Below are 16522 nucleotides of genomic sequence, written 5' to 3'. Positions count from 1 at the left end.
TCAAATGTTACTCTGTATCGATTTCTTACTGAATTGCTGTGATGTAATCCCAAGGAATACTTTATTAAAAAATAAGCTAAGGTTACAATTTCATACAGGGGTGCATATAAGAATCGACACTCCTTTGATTAATTTCAGTATTGTGCAATAAATGCTGGTTTTTGGTTAATGTTTTAACGCTGAGGTGGAAACATTGAGGTTCTTGGTCCAGAGCCCAGTTTTCGTTGCTGGATTGAGTTGAAGAGTTTATGAGTGAAAAAAGTTATCCCTGAGATCATTTAAAAAAACGTGTTCATATTATGACTGAGTTGAAAGGATGCTGAGATAAATCCAAATAAACAGCATACCAAATTTTTGTATCCCAAATGTGTGTCATAAATTTCCTTTTCTTTATTTTGATTTTGGACAGCTTCACACGCAAAGGTAAATGTGACCTTTAACCTGGTATAGCTGTGCTGCGTTGTAGTTTGCGAGACATGGTTCGTAAAACTCTGTAGTATCTTATCGAACAAATTATGGAGTTCCTTTCTCCTCGTTCCAAAAGGATCTTGTTAGACATGGTTAACATTTGAATTAAAAAGTGACAATTTTCTGACATAAGCGGAGGAAGATCTTAATGTAACCATGGGCATATTCAAAACTACATGTGTGATTACCTATTTTCTTAATCTTACCTTTCATACTTGTCAGCAGGTGAGGAAACAGTCCTGTGTCAATTGGGCTCAGACAAAAGGTAAGCACTTTATGGATTGACTAGGTTATTGAATGCTACTGCATACCGTGCTCGAATTGAATGAAACTTTTCACGGACATTCTTTGCAATACAATATGCATTTGCCAGTTTTGTGGCAAACCCCACAATGGTAGTGGTAGTAAATATGAACACTAAATAATTTAGGACAAATAAGCTAATAAATAAATGTACATTTTTAGCATTAGACTGTACTGTATATGCCATTGCATAGCCGTTTTACCAAAGTAACTCATTTTTAAACTGCATGCAGTCAATTATCATAAAGTTTCACAGCCTAAAGGAGGTTTTCCTATGTAAAACCTACACTTACATAGGTATGCAAGCTTTATTAATAATTGCTTAACTTTGTACTTGAAGTAGGTTGATTTTCCTAACTAAATTTAGAGTGACTTCAAAAGCAAAGAGGAAATAAATCAATTCATATTGACTCACTGTAGTTGTCAGAGATCATTAAATGCAGAGTTTTGCTCTTTGTTACCCTGAAGACAGACAGTAAAGTATTTTGTCTGGAGGAAGCCTTAGGGTTTTCTTTGTAACACATGCTGGAGGTTGTTCCAATACCCAAAATAAAACCAGCAGTATTAATAAAAAATAACATCTGGTGATGTCTACACAACTATATCCAGGTAAGTTTGCTAGCTTACGAAACACATATTTCTCCCTAAAATCTCTTCACCGCCAGCTGATGCCTAAGAGATTGAGGTGATAAGCCCTGATGTGGATGCACAAGAGTGTTCCCTTGAGGACAAGCTTGGTTTTAATGGGGGGAGTATCCCTAATAAAAGTTTATCATAGTAAAAGCATAGCAAAGTGAAATAAAGCATAGTGAAAGCATGGTAAAGCATTACAAAGAATAGCGAGGTACGGTAAAGCATATTAATAAACATCGCAAACCAGGGTAAACTATGGTAAATGAATAGTATAACTATGTGCTTGGTTTGGTTTAGATAACTAAAATACTGATTGTTGATTGTAGCAAACACAATATAATACAGTATGTTGTTTATCTCGACAAAACTTACAGAGAGAGCCCCCTGGCAGCTACTTACCCCTGTTGAATATATTATTTTAAGACTGACCTTTTCCATTCATATTGCTTTTGATTGGGTCATGTGCCTCTATTATGTGAGCCCTTCCTTGTGATGCTAACAGTCCTTCATGTGAGTTCTTCTCTTTCAGGGTTATCACACACCATACAGCATGTGACTATTTTGGCTGGAGGATCAGTGGGAGTGATAGGATTTATTTTATTCCTGTGTTTTTCCATTGTTTGGTATGTACTGTGGTAATGAGATTACTCTATATACTTTTATATTACTGTTGATATTCGGCATCATTTCCACGTGCTTGTTTTTTGCACATTACACATGGGGCCAGATTCTCAAAGCTATTTCCTCCAAATCTTAGTGAAAAAAAACCACCAAGAAAAATAAAAAAATAAACTAACCAAAACAGAAATAAATTTAGTGTCTTATAAGGAGTCTTCATTTGCTTATTACTCGTTTTAAAATTGTTGTATTTTTAAAAATGGTTTATATTTATCTTGTGGAAATGGAATCTGGCCCATAGTATATTAACTAATGACGTATTGCAGGGGTTCCCAGATCTGTTTACCTGAGGCTCACCTGTTCAGCTGTATTACACACTGCAACCCAATATTAGCACTTATTTGGAAAAATGATTTAAAAACATTTTAAAACCTGTAACACTGTAAATAAACTTAATCTGATGTATTGGACAGATATGAACATTTGCGTTCATGAATTAGCTTTTTATTCAAATACTGTATACCACTTATTATTTGAGTACCAATACTACAGTTATCATAATTTGTTCCATTGCATTCAATGACAAATGTTTCGACTAGACGACTTTCTCAATGTATTGAAGACATTAAAAAAAAAAATCAACTCGACCTGCAGAAGAAAGGTACTTTAAAGTGCTCCTATTTTTTTAAATAAATTTCAGGAGGGAAATGGTTAATAACAAACCCCATTGTTACCACATTACTGAAATTGAAAACTCAAGTCCTTATACTTCTGTACTCTGAGATTCTGTGACAGTCTGCCTAGGGGTTTATAACTATGATAACTGGGTGACATACATTAGACCTCCTCTTTGCTTGCTTTAACAACTCTGAAATGTATATACCATTATTATTATTACTGATGAAACTTTAGCTAAACCACAGCATTACCAGCAATGGCATCACAAGGGTTATAAACAATATTGCAGTAGAATTCCTATATTGTGTCCCTATCCTTCTGAGGACCCGCTAGCTCTAATTTTTAATGATAAATGTACACAAAGTGAAATGCATACCCACATGACATTGAGCACCCAGTCTGTCTGAACAGAGAATGTGTGTTAGAAGAATATGTCTGGAATGCAGCATGTGAAGATTGAAAAGTAAAACCAGGTCAAAGTACAGAACATTTTACTCCTGAGTGGAGGAAAGTATCTTAGATCCATTATTTATTTGTTTATTTAGCAGACGCCTTTACCCAAGGCGACTTACAGAGACTAGTGTGTGTGAACTATGCATCAGCTGCAGAGTCACTTAGAACTATGTCTCACACGAAAGACGGAGCACAAGGAGGTTAAGCGACTTGCTCAGGGTCACACAATGAGTCAGTGGCTGAGGTGGGATTTGAACCGGGGACCGTCTGGTTACAAGCCCTTTTCTTTAACCACTGGACCACACAGCCTCCAGGCCACTTTTAAAACCGTACATTAATGGTTTGACGGATGATGTTTTAAAGGGCAGGGTTGAATAAAAATATACGTAACAAAAAAGTTAAAACACAGATCTAATTTCTGCAATTATGCAGTAGGATATACCAAACATAGATGTACTGTCCAACACAGGGATTTCTTTTCTGCCTTTTTAATAGTATCAGCAGTATTGTCAGACACTACAGTGGATATCTCAACAGTAAAAAGCCCCCCAAGCCAAATGTATACAAATAATAGATAAAGGACAGCAGACCTCTGTGTATGAGGGTATATAGGCACAAGCAGAAGTAAAGAAGGACGACACATACAGATGCTCACTGTCTACTATATACTGCTTTACTGTTAATATACACGTTTTAAAAATCCAGCTATATGTTTTCTATTAATAGCCAACCCTTATAGAGTCCATTGTCATTTTCATTGAAAAGAGTGAAACCGGGTAATGAAGAGAATAATCATTAAGTGTCTAAGATAGGTGGCTGATTGTGATGCCACTGATTTAAATTGACTGCAGCTGAAGGGAATTCCCTAGCGGTGCCTCAGGTATGATTTCTTTTAAAGCAGGTGAGATCAACCGTACCAATATTGAGAATAAAGTACAGTAGAAACTTCAGTATGGTACAAGTGATATCATGAATTGGGTTTCTTTGTAATTTCTTATGGAAACACCAGGTGAAGCGTGCACTCTGATTGGCTGAAAGATCCTTAGTGGTCTATAATGAAGCACACAATACTGCATATACTGGACGATTCATAAACAAAGCACCTTAGGTTTCAGTCATGGCAGGCAGGAACATATAAGGTGAGGGCTTAATTTGCAAGTCATAATGCAGCAGATGCCTTCCTTGAAAAGCATCCGGCCTGGCCGAGTCACACGAGTGTGTAGTTGCATAGATTTGTGTAAATTACTATGTGCAAAGCCAATGGCAAAGCTCATTTCAATCATGCTCTGTTTTTATTTTATATTTGGTGCCTTGTTTCTGAATCGCTGTGTACTTTATATACAGTATACCATAAAGTTTTACATAGGATTCGGCTAAATGTTTTTAAAGACATCAGCAATTTGCACTAATCATGATACCTCTTCCCAAGGTGCTGCAAGAAGAGACAAGACACGTGATCAAATGGCTGACAACATCCTACAGTACCACTTCTCACTGTGATTACAACTCTTTCATATTGATGAACAAACTGTTCCCAGATTCAGACATGTAGACCATGGAAATGCTTCAAGTATTCAATTCAAAGAAGTTGATTTGCAGCTGCTCTGATTAAAGCCAATTTAGTGCTTAGCTTGTTTTTAGGAGTGCTTTAATGGTCAACTTAGGGGTTGTGGGTGTAATCCAATCAACGTTTTAATTGGATTTAGATATTTATAGAAAATGCCTCTATTTGCTTATATCGTGGTTTGATGAAAATCACCACCACTACCAACAACTAATGCCAGACAGTTTTCTAGCACACAATGATTCCAGGGGAGTTCTAAAGAGGAGTCTTAAAGTGTGCTGTATTAGTTGGCTCTGAATCTCTAAGGCCATTTTTTATATTGAATTTGATACCTAGATAACAATCACCTATTGGGAAATGTGTAGGGGTACCTCATATTTTACATCAAATCCAATTTGGGGTGCCTGGCAGCCATCTTGTGAATTTTCCCATTACCATGATTGCCCCTTAGTCAATGGATTCCCCCTTAGTCAATTATTACCCTTTGTACCGTGTAACAGTTTGTTGAGTCGAGTTTGGAACGAATCCGCTCAGAAATGTATATCCAGTGACCCTTTTTTACATAAATAAATAAATAAATAAATATAATAAAAGTAGGTGATTATTTTGTACATGTGTGTATATATATATATATATATATATATATATATATATAAAGAAAGTTTACAAATGAAAGGAGGCCTTGGGTTGACATTGTCTATACCTTTTAGGATTTTGAATGTTTGAATCAGATCGCCGCGTAGTCTTCTTTGTTCAAGACTGAATAGATTCAATTATTTTAGCTTGTCTGCATACGACATGCCTTTTAAACCTGGGATAATTCTGGTTGCTCTTCTTTGCACTCTTTCTAGAGCAGCAATATCCTTTTTGTAACGAGGTGATCAGAACTGAACACAATATTCTAGGTGAGGTCTTACTAATGCATTGTAGAGTTTTAACATTACTTCCCTTGATTTAAATTCAACACTTCTCATAATACATCCGAGCATCTTGTTGGCCTTTTTTTATAGCTTCCCCACATTGTCTAGATGAAGACATTTCTGAGTCAACATAAACTCCTAGTTCTTTTTCATAGTTCCCTTCTTCAATTTCACCATCTCCCATATGATATTTATAATGCACATTTTTATTGCCTGCATGCAATACTTTACACTTTTCTCTATTAAATTTCATTTGCCATGTGTCTGCCCAATTCTGAATGCTGTCTGGATCATTTTGAATGACCTTTGCTGCTTCAACAGTTTTTGCCACCCCTCCTATTTTTGTGTCGTCTGCAAATTTAACGAGTTTACTTACTATACCAGAATCTAAATCTTTAATGTAGATTAGGAATAGCAGAGGACCTAATACTGATCCCTGTGGTACACCACTGGTTACCTCACTCCATTTTGAGGTTTCTCCTCTAATCAGTACTTTCTGTTTTCTACCTGTTTTCTATATGTATGTATGTATGTATGTATATATATGTATATATATATATATATGTATGTATGTGTGTGTATGTGTGTATATATATATATGTGTGTGTATATGTGTATATATATATATATATATATATATATATATATATAATATATGGTATGACTTTTTTATGTTTTGAATTTTGTGACAACAAAAAAAAGATAATTTAAATATTACTTCATCAGAACCTGATTGTCTAATAAAGCATGTTTGCAGTAGGTTCATAACAGTTAAAATGCTATTGTTGAAAGCATAGCTCTAAATCAATTATCAGTAAGCCTTTGAGAGTGCCTTACCAAATGCTGGATACATGAGGTTATTTTCTTTGTAATAAACTTATGTGCAATAAATCGTGTTTTTCATTGTGTGGTGTGCCACACCCATGTCATGCATTCATTCTATCTGCATTTAGAATTGTTGTGAGTGAATCAAAACTTCAAATCTTAAGTTGCACTGTTTGTTGAACTCCAGCTGAATCAGAACCTGCTTTGCTAGAAATAACGAGATATTAACAAATAACATTTACATATTTTAACACATCAATGATATCAGAATGGTATAAACCAATACACACTCGCAATGCATTGCAATACCACAGTACCATGTCATTACCAGTGTGCTACCATAAGAGGACTGTGACAGGGTGGCTGAGTGGTGACGTCACGGCAGAAGCAGGCACGAAAACAAACTGACACCAATACTGCAGTCAAAAGAAAGAATCGGCTGTGCCGTTTTTATTCAGCAAAAATAAATAAAATATTTAAACAAAAACACTGGCGCTCACAGAGCAAAATAAGAGTGTAAACAAAAACAAATCTCGAACACAAAATCAACAATAAATAATAAATAAACCATACAGGTCAGGCTGGGCAGTCGCTGTCACTGTTCCTGTATGTTATAATTTAATTTAGTTTCGTTTCCATACGATCGCTCCGCTCTCGCTCTCTTCACTCCTACAACACCCACCACCAGTGCCGAGAGCTGCAGGCTTTTATTAAGGTGAACCATCTCCCAATTAGCAACAAAATGAATCCCGTAATTAATTCGGGAGATGGTTCACCTTCTGCACGAGTTTTTTAAACTGGATGGGACTACCCATCCACGCTAAACAAAATATAAAACAACAACACGGCTATGCCGACAATACATAAATACAAATAAAACAATACAGAAATAATAACACACAGCGCCTCGCCGTCCTATAATGCAATAAATAAATCATAAAACAAATACAAACTAACACAGGGGCGGAGGGGGAAACCCTGTTCTAAAAATAAAACGAACAAACACATATCAATAAGCAGGGCTTACTACCACCCTGCTACAAGGACCAATTCCATTACGCTCCCATTGCTGGTAAAGAACTGATTATATAATGGTATGTTATTAGATGAAGTGATTCTTTAAGGCCATCATTTATAATGATGTATTTATTTACAACCCCTTCATCAATTAATTAAAAAGCCAATGCATATAAATCATGGCAAAATTCAGTTTCTGGAAGTGCAAAAACTCTTGTTCATCAGAAAACCATAGCTATTTCAACCAGAATTTCCTGTTTCACAGTATATACATTGTTCTGTTAACCACATCTCCATCCCTCCCCCCCTGCAAACAGGCCATGGCACTTCACCAGACACCACAAACTTGTGCTTCTCTGGAATGCCCCAATTATTTCATAAACCGCTCTGAACTTTCCACTTGACTTGACCAATGAATTTCCAGTTGGTTTAGAACATTTCAATGTCTTTATTTTTTAATGTTATTAATGATGTGACAGTATTGTTCTATTAAAATGTATGTTTAAGCATATTTGCAGAATTCAAATATTGATATAAAAAGCCCTTTCCTTTAGTGATAAAATATGCATTTCCCACTTGACCAGAAAAGGCCAGTTATGTATTTATTTTTTTTAAGACAAACGCAAACAGAAAAGCAAACGATAACTTAAAGTTAAATGATTAAAATAGCAATATTTTAGTTTTCAGCTAGGTTGTTATGTATTTATGATACAAATTGTGAACCAGAAATGCAATGCTTGATAGCCCCCAGACGTCCAGATGAGTTGGAGATGTGGTTGATTGCTCATGTCTGAGCTGACTAAAGATGCTGAAGTGGAGGCAAAGGGGAAAAAGAGATCTGCATCTGCTTTTTGAACTGAAGGACTACCATGTTGTGTGTTGTTTGCAAAACTCGCTAAAGCAACTGTTTTACTACACAGCGATGTATTTCCTGTATTGTGAAACTACTCTCTCCTAACAGACCGTTCAGTAAATGCTAATATATGATACACGGCGCCACCAGAGAGCGCTCTGCTATTGAACTCACCCCAGGAGTGGTGGAGATATCTGGCGGGTTACTTTGGAAAAACTGTTAACATCCAATACAGCTTTTGCGATATTAGTCTATTACAAGATCGACATAATTCTATACACATTGTTGACATTTCTCATGTTCCTGTGCAGTTCAGTATGCGGTTGTGGGATATACAGTGCTGCTTTTCAATAAGTAGCCACTACAATACATATTTATTTCATATTAAACAGTTAGATAATGCTCAGTGTCTATAGATTGAATATTTTGTACTGGTAACTACTGATAAAACCTCGCCGGATCCACCACAGATTCAAAGTATATTTAAGGACAGGGAGCTTTACGGACCAATACAAATACATGGAAAGATAAAATAATAAGATGAATGCGCGTAATAAATATATGTGTTTACTGTGCTTTCTTTTCAACTAAAAGATTTGCATGCTCTGTCATGACCCAAAGTTTTGTTTTGCAGTGTGGTTTTCAACAAATGGGTTCATGGACAAGCCGGCTGCTCGGGCATCCACTATGACAAGCCGGCTGCTCGGGCATCCACTATGATGCCCCTTATTAAGTCACTTAGATCCACCTGAATAGTTGTATATGCTTACTGTATATGCTGTAGGTGTAGAGGATTACATGCTATTTTTATTTTATTTTATTTTATTTATTTATACTGGGAAGGTCAAGTTAATAGCAGATTAGATATGATTCACATATGTAACTGAGATGGATTTACAAGTGAGCAGGAGGATGATGGGAAATGTAGTTCTGAGAGGTCCATGTGGGTACATGGGAAGCCATCTTGAGGCATGGAATGCAATTTGTCAAGGGGGTCTCCCGAGTGGCGCATCAAGTAAAGGCACTATAGTCTGGACGTTGCCGGTTCGAATCCAGGCTATTCCTTTGCCGACCGGGGACAGGAGCTCCCAGGGGGTGGCGCACAATTGGCCGACTGCCGCCCAGGGGGAGGGAGGGTTAGGTCAGCCAGGGTGTCCTCGGCTCACCGTGCACCAGCAACCCCTGTGGTCTGGCCGGGCGCCTGCGGACTTGCCTATAAGCTGCCCAGGGCTGTGTTGTCCTCTGACACTGTAGCTCTGGGTGGCTGTATGGTGAGTCTGCAGTGTGTAAAAAAGCGTGTGTTTGTCTTGGCCCCTCCCGAGTCAGCGCAGTGGTGGTAGCAGTGAGCTGAGCCTAAAAATAATTGGACACTACTAAATTGGAGAGAAAATAACAAAAAACGAATTGGCGACTACTAAATTAAAAAAAACAAAACAAAAAAAAAAAAAACACACACACCTTATGTAAACAGTTGTAGCAACACATGGGAACATGTAACACAATAAAATAAAAAGGTCCATATGTACCCTTTAATTGTCAGTGAAGTTTCTTGTTGTGATTTACTTTTTGTGTGGTGTAAATTGGGAAGTGGAAACTTCTTTCACTATAGTGCAGCCGACCCACTTGTGTGTGGTTCCTGTATATGCGCTCTACTGAAGTCTGCTGCCTTGGTCATCTGCACTTCCTCTCTCTCTGTCTGTTTTTTTTTCATATGTGGGGAGGCTTCTTCCCATTGTGAACTTGTTGTAAACCTTTGTTTTTGCTTTGTTTAAATCTTTTTACCAAGATCCAGACCTGGGATGCATATTAAAATGTAGCTGTAGTCTATGCATACCTCTTTTTACAATAAGCATTGTTTTTAAACTTTTATATAGTTAGCAGGCATTATATCTATCACAAGTTTACTTACCTTTATTCTTTTTTTTGGTTTACTCTGTTAAGTGTGAATTTTCATTATTATTTGTAGGTCAATTTCTATGTGTGGATTATTTTATGTATATTAGGTATTTAAGTAGTATGCTGTTTTCACAATTTAACCCTTTTTGTAGTTATTTTGTGTGTTAGGGTTTACGCTGTGGGTTGAGCCGAGCTGCGTCTCCAGCCACCCACCTTTCTTGTTCCAGCTGAAATAAAGCCAGGGTTTGACCTGTTTTGTGCAAGTTCTTGTCTTGTTTTTTTATTATTATTATTGAGAGAATACTGTGACCCCACCTGATTGAATATGGACCTGTGGTGTAATTTTTCCTGGGTTTGACGTCGCCCCCATTTGGCGCAGTTGGCTACAATAACTTTTTATACAGCTCTAATTGGCCAGGTGTTACAACTTGGCGTAGTCGGCAGGATCAGGCTTAGGGTGTCGCATTGCTGTTCTTTCACAACCCAACAATGTTAGAAGGTGCTTGTGAAGGTAGTAATTCTGGGTCAAGGATATGTTTCCACTTGGATGGAGATTGCAATCCTACCAGAGAAGGAATGCAGTTGTGCTAAAGATGACTTTATAAAGTTAAACGAGCTGTATGGGAATCGTGCCTCTGCTTCTGTTCGCACCCTGTTATTTAATTGCAGTCAGAAGGCTGAAGTGAGTGTCCGGGAGTTTGCACTACGCCTTCAAGAACGTTGTCAACAAATGATGGCCCGAGAAGTGAGGAGCATTATTATTATTATTATTATTTATTTCTTAGCAGACGCCCTTATCCAGGGCGACTTACAATTGTTACAAGATATCACATTATTATGCATATGACATGAGGATATTCTGGAATAAGTCTGGAATAAGAGAGGTGAACTTGCAAAGGGAGCTTTTGGCTCGAGTGACCGTGAATGATGACCTCGCTTTTGCCAAAATTAAGAAGGAGGCCGTGATGAGAGATGTCTAGATAGCATTGTACTTTGGCAGGTGCCAGGAATCGACCCTGAGAAGAGGATCAATGAAATCTTAAGTCTGAGTTGAGAATGGAATTAACTAAAGATTTGGAAGAAAAGGTCATTGGTCTGTCTCATACTTTGTTACAAGGGATTTGTGTAGAAATTCAGAAGCTGGAATCAGTAAACCATTCTAGAAATGTTTCCCTATCTTCCACAAACCTCCTGTCGGCCTGTCAAGATTGCTGGGATGCAGGAGGTACTTCTTAATTGCTGTCGGAGAAGTGGCCCTGGAGGGAGAGGTTATGAAACCCTGGTGGAGCCAATGGACATGGGGACGGGACTTCTTGTGGCTCGGACCTTAGTTGCTGTTGGCAACGGGAAGATGCAGGTATGTGTTCGAAATTTAGGGAAAGCATCTGTGTTTTTGCAGTGTTACCAAAAGCTGGAGGTGTTGCACTTGATTGACGTAGGCGATGTATATGATGGTGGCCTGGACCTGTGCCCTAAGCAAGGAATAATCTGTATAATGTGAAATAATGTATAATGTGACATCTTGTAACAATTGTAAGTATAATGTGACATCTTGTAACAATTGTAAGTCGCCCTGGATAAGGGCGTCTGCTAAGAAATAAATAATAATAATAATAATAACAGTGGAGGTGAGGTTGCAGCGGGTAAGTGAAGTGGAAGGGGGCAGTATTGAGCAAACAGTCCCTGCTGTAGACTTGGAGTGAGTAGAGATACTTGACTGACAGAGGCAGCACCTGGAGGCCTTATTGCTGAAGCATAAGGCTGTGTTTTTGGAACATGACCAGGACTATGGGTGACAGGGACAGTTCACCCCACCGGTCAGGCTAGCCCGGATTCCACCAAATATATATGTAGAGGTCAAGTCCTTGCTGAGAGGGATGATGTAGGGACAGGTCATTAAACAAAGTACTAGCCCTTAGGCTTCCCCGATTGTCCTTGGCCAGAAGAAGGATGGGACCATACGTTTCTGCGTAGATTATCGACAGCTGAATAAAGTTACTCACAAGGATGCTTGCCTGCTGCCCAGAATCAAAGAATCCTAGATTAGTCTGAAAAAAGCTAGTTGGTACTCCACTCTTGATTTGGCCAGTGGGTACTGGCAGGACAGGATGGATTCAAAAGACTGTGAAAAGACTGCTTTCTCAACTCCAGTGGGCTTATATTCAACCACATGGCTTTCACATTGTCCAACGCCCCGGCAACTTTCCAGCGTCTTATGGAGAGTTATCTGGGTGACCAGAATCTAGAGTCCTTGCTTATTTATTTGGATGACATTATTGTTTATTCTGTTGACTTTGATGCTCACCTAACTCATTTGGATTTTGTTTTTTTGTCTTAAACAGCATTGCATGAAACTGAAGCTTGCCAAGTGCTGCTTGTTACAGAAACGAGTACAGAATTTAGGTCATGTGATTTCAGAACACGGTGTCTCTCCGGATCCAGAAAAGACACCAGCAGTACTCACAGAATTGCGCTCCTTCTTTGGTTTCATGGGATATTACCAATGATTTATTCAGGACTTTTCCAAAATCACTGTGCCTTTACATCAGCTGCTTGGCGGGACCTCCCTCAAGGGATCCGGTAGAAGGCCTGCTTCAGTAAGTGCTTTGAAATGGACGGAAGAATGTGACTTGGCTTTTCAACAGTTAATACAGTTACTCGTAAATGCCCCTGTATTAGCATTTGCTGACTTTAATCTTCTATTTGTTCTTTATACAGATGCCAGTCACCAGGGGTTGGGGGCTGTCTTAGCCCAAGTGCAAGATGGCCAAGAAAACGTAATTGCCTATGCAAGCTGGAGTCTTCAAGCAGCTGAGCGAAATGACTCTATAGTTCTTTTAAGTTGGAGTTATTGGCGTTGAAGTGGGCGATCACCGAGAAATTCCACGAGTACCTGTTTCAGGTCCCAGTTTACGGTCTTCACAGATAACAATCCCCTTGTACACCTGCAGAAGGCTCACTTAGGAAGAAAGAAACAGCGCTGGGCAACACACTTAGCTGTTTATCACTTTCAGGTGAAATATCATCCCAGCCGCGCTAATGAGAATGCTGATGCCTTGTCCTTGGCTTTGGAAGTGCTTGCTTTCAAGGATGTCCGGATGGAGGTGGTGCAGGTACTTGTAGTCATGTTATTTCTCATCTGCAACTTGTACAAATACTGCTGCTAGAGTTTTAACAGGGACTAAGACAAGAACACATTACTCCCATATTAGCATCTTTGCCCTGGCTTCCTGTCTAGTTTAGGATAGATTAAGGTGCTGCTCTTAACCTATAAAGCTTTAAATGGCCTTGCTCCATCTTATTTAAATGATCTTCTAGCCCCATATGTTCCTAAATGCTCACTCCGATCACAGGATGCCTTGCTTACTTAATATTCCCAAAATTCAGAAAACAACACAGGTACTAGAGCATTGAGCTAAATTATTAAATGTCCTGCCTAGCCCTGTAAGGAAAGCTCCCAGTGTCTGCTGCCTTTAAAAATAGACTAAAAACTAATTTTCCACTTCTAGCTTATATATCTTTAAATGTTTTCTTACCCTTTTCTTGCTTGTTTTAATGATTTTTTTTTAGTTTGTATTCTGTTAATTTTTACTGCGTATTGTTACTTTTTGTAATATGTATTCATGTTTTTATCCTTGTAAAGCTCTATATAAAAATAAAGATGAATCAGAAACTATTATTTTACAAAAATAAATGATAATTATTATTTTAAATTCTAGAAATAATTTCTACCACATCAGGTTTTACTAGGCATTAAGGACAGTGTTTCAGAATGATATTCATTACGTGAATGGCTGGTAATGCACAGCATGGACGAACCTGTATAGTATATAATAAATACAAGTAATTTCAAGCTCAAAACAAGTAGCAAAGATAAAATAAATAAGACCTATAGATTCACATCTGCAGGTTTATTTTTGATTCATTAGTTAGTAAAATATGTCATTTTTACAGACTATGCTCTTGCTCATAGTTCCTGCTTCCCAGCAGTGTGCTGAAGAATGTGCATGTTTGAGGGTGAGTTATTACCTCTGTAAGGATGGTAGGTTGAATGACTCATACAGTCCTTCCCTGAATGTTGCGCTGTCTTGCTGTTGTGTTAGGCCAGTGTTACTGGTAAAGAGGCTCTAATTACTCCCTGTTTTTTTAAAGGGTGCTGGCAAGAACTTAATTAAAGGGAGATGAATCTTTTGTTGAAATTACTTGTTGGGTGAAAAGATAGGTCAGGCAGCCGAATAGATATCATCAAGTTTGCACAGGGGGAAAAAGGAGACCATACAGTACTAAAACTGTCCATGGTTACTGTATATTTCATTAGGCAAAAAATACAACGAAATGCAAGACCTTCAACAAATGTGATAATGTGGTATGGAAGCTTGAGCTTGTATTAAACAACTTTTCCCCTCTTTACTAAAGAGATGTGTCAGTATTCACTTAATCTCTAAATGTAAGTTAGTACTTTTAACACCATTAAAAGTCAGCCATTTTGCAGCATTAATTGTGTAATTATTCTATATTACAAAGTTATTGTGTCCAAAACTCTGGCATATATAATACAGTACATGTTAATAACAAAATCACATATTTATATATTGTCCATTTAGGCCAAAAGAGGCCAAAAACTGCATCTCCATAAAAATCAAAGGAATATAATTCTAAAGGCAGGAGCAATATAACAAAAAACTCTTGGTTTAGCCAACTTCAGTCAAAACCTGAGGAATACAGGGGTGGCGCATCTGGTAAAGGCACTCGGCGTGGAGTGCAGGATGCGCCCTATAGCCTGGAGGTTGCTGGTTCAAGTCCAGGCTATTCCACTGCCGAGCGTGGACAAGAGTTCCCAGGTGGCGGTGCACAATGGGCAGAGTGCCGCCTGGGTGGGGAGGGCTTAGGTCGGCCATGGTGTCCTTGGCTCACCGTGCACCAGCGACCCCTGTAGACTGGCTGGGTGCCTGCAGGTCTGCCTGTAAGCTGCCCAGAGCTGTGCAGTCCTCCGACGCTGTAGCTCTGAGGTGCTTGCATGCAGAGTGAAAAGAAGCTGACGGCACACGTTTCAGAGGACGCGTGTGTCCGTCTTCGTCTCTCGTGAGACAGCGCGGGGGTGGCAGAAGTGAGCCGGGTTCAAATAAAAAAGAATTGGGCTTTCCAAATTGCGTCACAGTGTTTTTACTGCACTGTACTTGTCTTCACAGATACTACTTCGGGATTAGTTTAAAAATAAATAAATGAATCAACACTAAAGGCAGTGACATACAAGTAACATACAATACAGAACCGGGAGGAAGTTGAACTCGTTGTGAGAAGTCATACAAGATCTTCATATGACTCACTTCTAACCTAAGTGTAAGAAAACAATACCTCCAACTCGCATTCTAATGGAAAGAGTACGTCTCTTGTCACTCTCAATTAAATCATACATCAGAGCAATGAAGTTGACTTACTTTGTTTGACAAAGAGTCACTTTTAAAGCTCACCAGATGTAGTACCGGGACTTCATGCACAATTTTTTTTTTTCTGAAGATGAGTTGTGTAATTTCATGTCTTTGTGTGTTTATTTGTATTTTTTATTTGTATAAAACCTTTTATTAACAATCATTTTGCATGTTGAGATGCTGTTCTCAACACAAATATATGTCAGACGATTGTGTTGTTTGTATAAAAAAGGTTATTCTGAAGCCAGTACATCCTTTTCATTAGTGAATGTATATGCTTTGTAAAATGCTTTGTGAGTGAATAGACCACATGATATCAACCTTTTATGTTGCTTGAGTAAATATTTACCTCACAAGACATAGTTAGCCACTTAACATCTACTGTATTATTGCCAAGGGTTAATAAAAAGGTATATTGATTTAGGTAATTATACAGTATATCCAGTGGTGAAATTCTGCTGGTATTATTATTATGGAGTAATTATTATTTTATTTAGTGTGGTGGAGGAACTAGCTGAATATTCGAACGACCATTGCTGAACATGAATTTGAAGGCAAAAATCCACGTCAGTGTTCGCCATAAATGACATAGTTGATAAATATTAGAAATTATTATCACAACACATTTTGCCTCGCAATAATTTAAGCTAAATAATGCCAATACCAAGATTCGTGAGAATTGGATAAGCAGTTCTCCAGATTTATGGAGAAATGTAAACGGGACATGTGTACCTTCAGAAAAACCTACTTGGGTTACAAGTTGTTTTTTTTTGGGTGGGGGGGGGAGCTTGGATTTAATTAACTTCTGTGATATATAATATATATTTAAAAATGTTAATTATTTCAGATTTTAGTGGTTATAAAA

At 38.1% G+C, this 16522-nt stretch overlaps 1 protein-coding gene across 3 annotated transcripts in view; it reads left to right on the top strand.

Moving 5' to 3' along the window:
* LOC117408561 (sushi domain-containing protein 1-like) overlaps positions 1–5310 on the top strand; it is a 40182-nt gene extending 34872 nt beyond the window's left edge. For 2 of the 3 annotated variants that reach the window (XM_059023127.1, XM_059023123.1), the window contains 3 exons: positions 691–733; positions 1934–2027; positions 4583–5310. In XM_059023127.1, the coding sequence (XP_058879110.1) occupies positions 691–733; positions 1934–2027; positions 4583–4610 (165 nt within the window). In that variant the 3' untranslated portion in view covers positions 4611–5310. The remainder of the gene's footprint in view (positions 1–690; positions 734–1933; positions 2028–4582) is intronic. The other variant, XM_059023125.1, reaches the window with a different exon arrangement.
* Positions 5311–16522: the final 11212 nt, after the last annotated feature.

This window comes from Acipenser ruthenus, chromosome 1, assembly GCF_902713425.1.
Source record: "Acipenser ruthenus chromosome 1, fAciRut3.2 maternal haplotype, whole genome shotgun sequence".
In the NCBI taxonomy this organism is placed as follows: domain Eukaryota; kingdom Metazoa; phylum Chordata; class Actinopteri; order Acipenseriformes; family Acipenseridae; genus Acipenser; species Acipenser ruthenus.
This window is presented reverse-complemented; position numbering and strand designations above follow the sequence as displayed.